The 9,299-nt window shown below is 35.3% G+C and overlaps 1 protein-coding gene across 1 annotated transcript; it reads left to right on the top strand.

The window, feature by feature from the left end:
* Positions 1 to 315: 315 nt before the first annotated feature.
* LOC127841677 (uncharacterized) lies at positions 316 to 6,917 on the top strand. Its single transcript, XM_052370719.1, has 6 exons — positions 316 to 485; positions 1,139 to 1,307; positions 3,839 to 4,083; positions 4,824 to 4,940; positions 5,319 to 5,530; positions 5,863 to 6,917. Exons 1-6 carry the CDS (start codon positions 401 to 403, stop codon positions 6,070 to 6,072), a joined length of 1,038 nt encoding a protein of 345 aa, XP_052226679.1. The 5' UTR covers positions 316 to 400; the 3' UTR covers positions 6,073 to 6,917.
* The last annotated feature ends 2,382 nt before the right edge of the window (positions 6,918 to 9,299 follow it).

The following is a 9,299-nucleotide window of genomic DNA, read 5'->3' as shown; positions in this document are numbered from 1 at the left end:
CAGAGAAAAGAAATGTTCCAAAATCCTCCGTACCTCTTTCAATTCAACAATCAGCAACTTTGCCTACCATTTTAATATCGCCAAATCTCACATTTATTGTTCCGGTTACATCGGTAATATTTACATTAAGATGTCTCTCTTTATTAGTGGACTTACCGTCACCATTTGTTTTCTTATCAGAATTTAATTTCTTGCGGTACCTCTAAGCCCCTTATTCTGATTGGCATTGATTTTTTCTACTTGTGTTAAGTGATTGATAAAAATTGGCCAGATTGCCGATAAACATGCTTATTATTACTTATTTACGCACATCCTTATTTGAATTTACGCACTTACCAATCAGTCAGTTGAACATGAATGTTTGAAAATAATTGAGCGAGACTACGAAAATAGGAGAGAAATGGTCTTTGATAAATCCACGGTGTGTTGCTATTTGTTACTGGTGTGTTCGTCCGTCTGTATGGGATGGTATCTGATAATGGATTGTAAGTAGTTTCTCGTTATATGCGGTAAATGGATTCGGGTGTTAAACACTTAAAAGTTTGCCATTTCGGTCGATAACTGCGGTGAAATTTGAGATGAGATGTAGATCTCTATACGACGTTAATTAATAAAAAAATGACACTTTGTAATGTGTAGAGTTTAAGGCACTCTTGCAGAATATAGGGTTAAATTTACAATTTGAAACATATACGATATTAAAATGTCGTCATATTTTAACATCTTAATTTTTTTTAAACATTTTCCAAGAAGCAAACATGTAAATAAATACATTAATAAATATCAAAAAAGAAAAACAGCACACAAGCCACGAGCATTAATCCTTTATATAAAGGCAAATACAATAAAATGAAATGAAAAAACGAGATGTGAAATAAATATAACAATCGCGTGCAAAGTTCTTTCATTGCATATTTTGAAAGTTTCAAACAAAGTGTATACTTATATATTCAAAGCATGTTTAACGTCTGTAATTTACACATGTCTAATAAATACCGACATACACATTTTCAAATTTGCAGGAAACCATTTTAAATCACACGCGAACGTTTTTATTAAAAGTGGTCATTCTTGGGGAAAGCAACCACTCGAATTTCAATCAATGTTAGTTGCATTATTTTGTACTATTTTCTCTTAGACTACATGGACGACAGCTGGTCGAGTTCATTTGGGCAGAGGTGTGACATGTCCATCGAGGACGACTCGCTGTACCTGAACTCCCACCTGAACCACCTGAAAATAGTAGATTATTCCGACAACATACTGTGCGTGACGCAGCTTGACGCAGGCAAACGCATTGGCGCATTGTGAGTTACAAAAACATGGCCGTTCATCCCCTCTCATTTGAGATTCATTAAGTCGTGTTCTGAGAAAAATGGGCATAATGCATGTGCGTAAAGTGTCGTCCCAGATTAGCCTGTGACGTCCGCACAGGCTAATCAGGGACGACACTTTCCGCTTTTATGACATTTTCGTGTAAATGATGTCTCTTCTTAGCAAAAATCCAATTTAGGCACATAAGTGTCGTCCTTGATTAGCTTGTGTGGACTGCACAGGCTAATCTGGGACGACACTTTACGCACATGCATTATTCCCAGTTTTCTCAGAACACGACTAAATTAATAAACGAGCAAATGCAATTCCAATCGGGCGCGTAAGATCGGACGTTTTTAAAAGATACGGAGAATTATAAAGATTGAATAAGTTTTATATGTGTGTGTTTTTACAACATCTATCGCATTCGTTTAAAAATTGTGAAATGTAGTACGATTTAGGGAAGATAAATTCATCGGCAAATGTACACAAACGTACAATCTGAACCCATTTGGAAACATTAGGTACTTTATAAGTATTGACATAATGGTGTTTAAAAATAATCGATATGTTTGCCTATGTGACAAGTACATTTATATTCCAATTAAATCGCTTACGACATTAAAAGGTAGCTATCAGCTTTTTTAAGCTACCGCTTTGGCGAAAACATTGACTTCATTCCGATCTAATAGATAATTTTGAATTCTTCCAAACGAGTTTGAGCAAATACCAAAGAGATGGCTTATAACAGGAGATGGAGCCAATGCACGATATATAATCTAATAGTCGTGGCATATAAATATCATTACATTACTCAAATTTCACAGATTATTTTCGTTAACTTAATTGTTTATTTTGTAAGTTATGAAGTTAGCAACCTAAGTAAAACAGATTGTACAATGTGTACCCAAACTATGTAATACTAAAAACATAAAATAATTATATAACCATCATTCTCAAAATAGTTCATGTACAACAATATTGTTTATACAGTAAGTTAATTCAAAAGAAAAGATGTAACTTATGTAAGACGACGATTTTTGTTCTGTAATCCAAGTGTTTAATATCCTAAAAAACCATAGTCGACGAATTTCAATACAGCAAAAATATGCTGTTTGTTTTATTTGACACGTCCAAAAAATAAGGATAGGTCGGTCTTTTTTCGTTAACTTTTTTTAAATAAAGTTATTTAGAAGTTAAATAGTGTTTTATGTTACATACACCTTCAAGATCTCTTTCAAACACATGCGTCAACATAATTACGTTTTCAAATATATTTCATGATGAACGAATTAAGAAAAAAACGATCAAAAAATCAATTTGGAATACCACATAAAAAGTGTTTAGTTGACACAAAAAATTAGTGTCAGTCATTTTAGTAGAAACAAACAACTTTTGTATACAGCGCTTTGCGTAGTTGGAAGGCAACAGTTAAACTTCCAATAATATTAATATATATATAAAGGATGTAGTTAAAACTTCTCCCATCCTTCTAAATTGGAACAATTTATTTCCAAAATTAGGAATGTTTAGTTTAAATATTTCTATATTTAGCATATTTCTTACAGAAATTCCTTTAAGCAAACAGCGCAAACCCAGATGAGACGCCGCATCATGCGGCGTCTCATCTGGGTCTTCGCTGTTTGCCAAGGCCTTTTTCTGGACGCTAGGCATAAATGGGTTAAACCATATATATATCGTAAGCGACATTTGCTTTTTTTATAACAATTAGCATTTTAGCCCCATAATAAAGTTGATATACTTTCACGTCAGTTATTATATCAACAGCCTTATACATGTGTATGTATTGCCTTTTGTTGGCATGTTGATTCGTTACATGACATTTACAAATAACTAGGCCCAAAAAGTTGTCATTATGAGGGTCACCTTTTTCACATGCATTCTGTGTACGGATGACTGTTACACGTAGTCATATTGCGCTGTTATTGTTGGCATACATCATCATTATTAAAAGAGGGCTTATTAGGGTTATATACACAGTTGCGGATTACAAATAGATCACGAACAGACGAAAAAGACCGTCACGGGAACGCCTCTAGTTGTTACGTGCTAATTGTTTATGATCTTTCAAAGACAAGCGTTTAAGTTCATCAAGTCATAATTTGAGTAGTCGACTAACAAATAAAAATTATGGAAACCGTTACATACAATATGTCACTTTATACTAGCTTAAATGTGCATAGGCGCTCCACCTATTCGATGCGCAAACTCATCCGTCGCTTTTGGAGATGCAAAATTATGTATTAGATCAGCAAGAAGCCAATGTTTTATTGTGAGTGTAGATACTTGATTACATGTTTATTAAAAACATTCGTTTGATGGCATTAGCGATTTAATTTCAGGGAAAGTCGCTTGTCAATCTGACAAAAATTATCGATTTTCTTTTTAAAACTCCACCATGTCACTACTTCTTAACTTCTCCACGTTTCCAAATGGGTTGTGATGGTATGTTTCTGTACATATGTTGATGAATTAATCTTCAATGACTCAGTTTTATATTCAGGTACAAACTGAAATTTAAATACTTCGACTTGGAGTCGTCTTTGAACTGCACAAACGACTTCCTTGAGATCTACGACAGTGACGTAGATGGGATGACAGGGAAGGAACCCATCAGAAGGTTCTGCGGCTCCGACGCGCCTAACATATCCGGTATCCCCACCCAGAGGTACGTCGTGTTCCGCTTTAAGACGGACTACACCATCGGAGGGGACGGATTTCGTATCCTAGCAACTAGAACATTACCGTGTGAGTTTATTACATATTTTTTTCTTTCTTTATATAAATGTAGTTTGGTTAGTTTGGTTTCATCGTTATATTCGATTGACAGTTAATATGGACCAAGAATATTGAAAGTTTATATATATTGAACACTTATATAAACTGTACATTATCTAGCGTGAGAAGCGTCACTCAATACTTGTTGAAGAGATTTGTATGTATTGACTTTGTAAAGTATAAAATCATATACACAATCGAGTTTTGGCAAAAGAATTGCATATATTAAACGGTTCAAGTAATACATCTATGAAATTTGTATTATAAATTGATACATCCACAGTAAAAAAAAATTGGCGAAGGCCTAATTGGAAAATCATGTAATTGACCAGAATAATGATAGACTTACATCAATATTCTAGGTTATCATATACGGTTAATATGATGTGGTTTCTAAGGATACTTTTCACACAGCTTTCAACACAATATTTATAACTTTTAAAACGATCGTAATATTTGCATTGTTACGACATTGAATATTCACAAATCAGAGTGTCGTTTTACAGTGTTCGTAAGTCTTCGTTATATTCATCAATGTGCGATTTTTAAAGTGTCCGTGATTTTTCGTTATATGCATCAATGTGGGATTAATTATTTTATATAGTGATCGTAACCCATGCGCAGGGTTTACCAACAATATCTTGTTACAAACGACTCATACACGTGAGTTGTGAAAATAGATTATTACGAGAGTGCATTTCTACTTACAGACCCATGCTTTGATGACTACTTTCACTGCAAGGCGGAGAACCGGTGTATTGATGGGCGACTCAAGTGCGACGGCACACCGCACTGTGATGACGACGCCGACGAGGAAGGCTGCTCCGGTAAGTGTGACGTTCCAAGGATCAGTAACAGTCACTATCTATAAAAGATCTAACGAAAACAGTTTAGAACGAGAGCGCGTCTCAACTAACAGACACATTCCTTGCGCAATTAATACGATATACGTCTACAAAGTGCAGAATTAGTATTCTATTTCATTAAATAATACAAACAATGTATGTTTTGAAAAAGAAACTCGTAATTATATCATGTATATGGCATGTGTACAAAATGGTGCAATAACTACGTCACATTCATTAACTTATTACTTGTAGCATTTGATTTAATTAAGGTACAGTAATAAATAGCAAAATTCGTAATTCACGTAATCTACCAACAATGTGAAAGTCATGAAATTGTTCGATAATTTCTATGTTTAGTGCTCGAGAAGATATTCGGTCCCATCATAGCGCTTGGTGTTTCCGGTCTTATCGGCGTTGGTATCTTGATCGTGCTCGGCTGCACGGGTATCTGTGTTGGCGTGTGCGTGTGCACGTGCTGCCGGAAGAGATGCGCGCGTTTGTGTTGCCGGTCGCGTGGAAACGTGGTAACGCCTTCCTCGGGAGACGAGCTGGTGGCGAAGAAAACAGCTGTAAGATATTGTTGTTATATTCGGAATATATATATATATATATATATATATATATATATATATATATATTCATTTTCTGGGGTTCTTCTTTTTCATACTTTAATAAGTCTTTTCTTGCTTTGTTCTTGTCTATGTACTAAATACTTATTGCTGAATGGTGCAACTTGCACTGCAAATGCGGAGAACTGCTGTAACCTTTAATACAGATATGAGTACACAATAACTTTTTTGTAAACATTTCTTGCTCATATCGACTGGGTCTGTTCCTGAGCACTTTTTGATCTCGTCGTATGATTTCCGATCCCCAGCAAGCTGTTATAATTTTTTTTAAGAAAACGGATCAGTCGGTTGTCGAAGAGTCTGCCCTAGAGGCGCCTGAACGTTTCGATGGACCAATGTCCCTTGTTTTGGTTATGGCGGACCCAACGGCCGCGCGATCGCCGACGCCACCAAATGATAACATCTCGCCGGTTGTTGGACAAAGGCCGACGTCAGTAACTGCTAGGAGCGAACGATCGCCGACCCCTGCAGCACAACAATAGCAACAACAGCACGAGCAATTGTCGTTTTCTCGCATAGGCTGCGAGATTTTGCAATGACATATGGTGGAAACAGAAGATATTTTACAAAAGTAACAGTCATGTCAAATGTAGACCTTTTTAACTTGTTTTGTTTTCTAGACATTCATTTTTTTATTATGTTAGTTTCAAGTGTGGTATTGACATATTATTTAAAAAAAAATATGTGTGTACGTTGACCAAATTATTTGATGCACACATGATTTCAATATCTGAAACGGCCTATGTAATGAAACCTGACAAAGGGTTTTCGTTGAAAGAAAAAAACATATGAACCTTCAAAGACGCACCACGACACAAGCATCATCCTTGGTTCTTTTAGGTTTAAGATTGACGCTCACAATTCGAGCGTCATACATTTGAGTCGCGTTATGTGAAAACTGGGCATAATGCATGTGCGTAAAGTGTCGTCCCAGATTAGCCTGTGCAGTTCGCACAGGCTAATCAGGGACGACACTTTCCGCTTTTATGGCATTTTTCGTTTAAAGGAAGTCCCTTTTTACCGAAAATCTAGTTTGCGCAGAAAGTGTCGTCCCTGATTAGCCTGTGCGGACTGCAAAGGCTATTCTGGGACGACATTTTATGCAAATGCATTATGACCAGTTTTCTCAGAACAAGACACATATTAATGAGCATTATCCTTGTTCATGTTGTAAAAACTATCAAACGAGTTAGGAAACCACCAGCCAAATACCGTTAATATGAATGGGAGTTAAGCATGTTATACTTTTAAATTAGTGCTTGTTGCTTTTTTTCAATATTTTCCCTTTGACAAGTTCTAAAATAACACACTGGCAGTTGTACACTAATAGTTATTTTCACTATTAACGTCATAAAAACGCCAAACGCGAGTACGATAGGGAAAGTTGCAGACATATCCCAAAACTATGAATTATTATTTAAAATCGCTATTTTATTTCTATTTTTTACCAAGTCGTGCAGATATTTCTTATTAGCGAAGAATGTTTCGTTCATTTAAACTCGGAGATATAACATATTAATTTGCATAATATATGATGATATATTCAACGCGACTACCATGGTCTTCAATCGAATTATTGTATCTAGTATTTTGTAGTTTTCAAAATGCAAAACATGCCCACATTGTGAGGTAAACAATCTCCGTAAGAAGAGTACCGGTATTTACTTATAACAACTGGACGGGTATTTGATTTGCCAAAGTAGTCGATTCGTCAAAATCTCTCTGATACAATTAATTCATTTGGCACAGCGTGCATTATCTATATCTATTTGGAGTATTCGCCGGCTGTAAAGGCCATTTATTTTGCATGGTGTGACACTCACGTACGCGTAGATTGTGCCATAAATTATTAAGTACAAAAAGGTTTTCTTAAGATTTATATTTAATTAAAAAAGCGTCCACTCAATAAAGCTCTTATCTTAAAATATGATTCATACTCTGTATAAATGAACAATGTGATTAGATATCGAAGGATCCGGATTTCCCGAAGGTTGCAAGAGCGCAACAAGCATACGGCAATTACCAAGACAACCTAGACGAGATTCCAGAACATCGTGATATTGCTTTATTGTAGCCTTATGAAATGCAGGTGTAAAAGCGTCATATGTTGCTGTTAGCTGCGCTTACAAAAGATTAATATCAGTGCAGGGTCCTTGTAAATTATTATCTTGACATATTCACATAGTTGTTTGTGTTGTAGTGTTATATCTATTTATCTAGTCGCGTTGTTTATTAATGCTGGTTGTCCAAAATCTAGTCGTGAGCTTACAGTGGCCACGGAAATAGCTGCGGTTGGAAATGTACATGTCTATCAGAAATATCTAGGTGATTGCAAACGTGTAATGTAACATGCTTTCAATTTCATTAGCACAAGCTATAACATTTAATTATTATCTTGGTTCATTTGTGCGGTCTGATTTTGGGAAAACCGTAAATATGCCCGACGTTCGAGGACATATTTTTTGACTCACCCGGAACTTATTCATTCACTTTCTTAATCAATCATAAAATGCTAACAAATATATTGTATATGTCCTAAAACAAAAAATGGCAAATTAACATCCTATACAACAGATACACTTGTGAGAAAATAAACAAGTGCATCTTTTATAACATACGATTGTACAAATAACATTACTGGCTTGACCTTGTTTCATCTAAACGTGTTTATAGTGTTATAAGTTGTAATATTAATCTATGAAGAAGTACTTAAACAATATCTTGAGCAATCGTTAGCCTTTACAAATTGTGTATAATGTTTAACTCATGTATGCCTAACGTCTAGAAAAGGGCATTGGCAAACAGCGTAGACCCAGATGAGACGCCGCATGATGCGGCGTCTCATCAGGATCTGCGCTGTTTGATTAAAGAAATTTCTGTCAGAAATATCATAAATATTTAAATAAGTATACTAGAAATCCCTAATTTGGGAAATAAATTGATTCAATTTAGAAGGATGGGTGAGTCGACTAGGCATAAATGGGTAAACACACGTGATTTGAAGCAGGAGGTCCAAAGCACAGATCTGCGATTACCAGTCAGATCAGTGCATGTCATTCAAACTGCTCGGCGTGTGAGAATTCAATTCATAAATATAATTATTATTAAAAATGCAATTGCGGTTAATCAAAGAGGGGATCTTACTATACAGGTATTGAAGTTAATTACCACAACGTCATAACTCAATAGAATCTATCTGAATGAACGAGGGTTTTCTGAAATACATTCACAAAACATCAGTACGCTCCATAAACCTTCAGCAATGCACGTACTATTTATTGGTATATCAACGAACCTTATGCTTTACTTGTTAGTTCGTATCAAAGAATTGCCTCAACTGTTGATAGAGTTTTATAAACGTGCGCATTCAACCTCGTATTAAATAATAGACACGATATCGACATTAAGAAAGCTATACTTTATTTTTCGAAAATAAGATAATAAGAAAACTATTGATTCAACAAGAAATAAATAATACATTCTTGATTGCCGGGATATGTAGGTCTTTTTCAAAATATCAAACGTATGCTTGGTGTGCGTAGCTATTTGAATATTGTAAAGAACTCGTGTTGATAAAGTAAAATTATTACATTATATGATAGTCCTACTGGGCTTAATGAATGTACGTTAAGTGTCGTCCCAGATCAGCCTGTGCGAACTGAATTTTCGCTATAAAGAAACTTCGTTTAAACGACAAATAGCATAACAG

This window comes from Dreissena polymorpha, chromosome 8 (genome assembly GCF_020536995.1).
Source record: "Dreissena polymorpha isolate Duluth1 chromosome 8, UMN_Dpol_1.0, whole genome shotgun sequence".
NCBI lineage: Eukaryota > Metazoa > Mollusca > Bivalvia > Myida > Dreissenidae > Dreissena > Dreissena polymorpha.
This window is presented reverse-complemented; position numbering and strand designations above follow the sequence as displayed.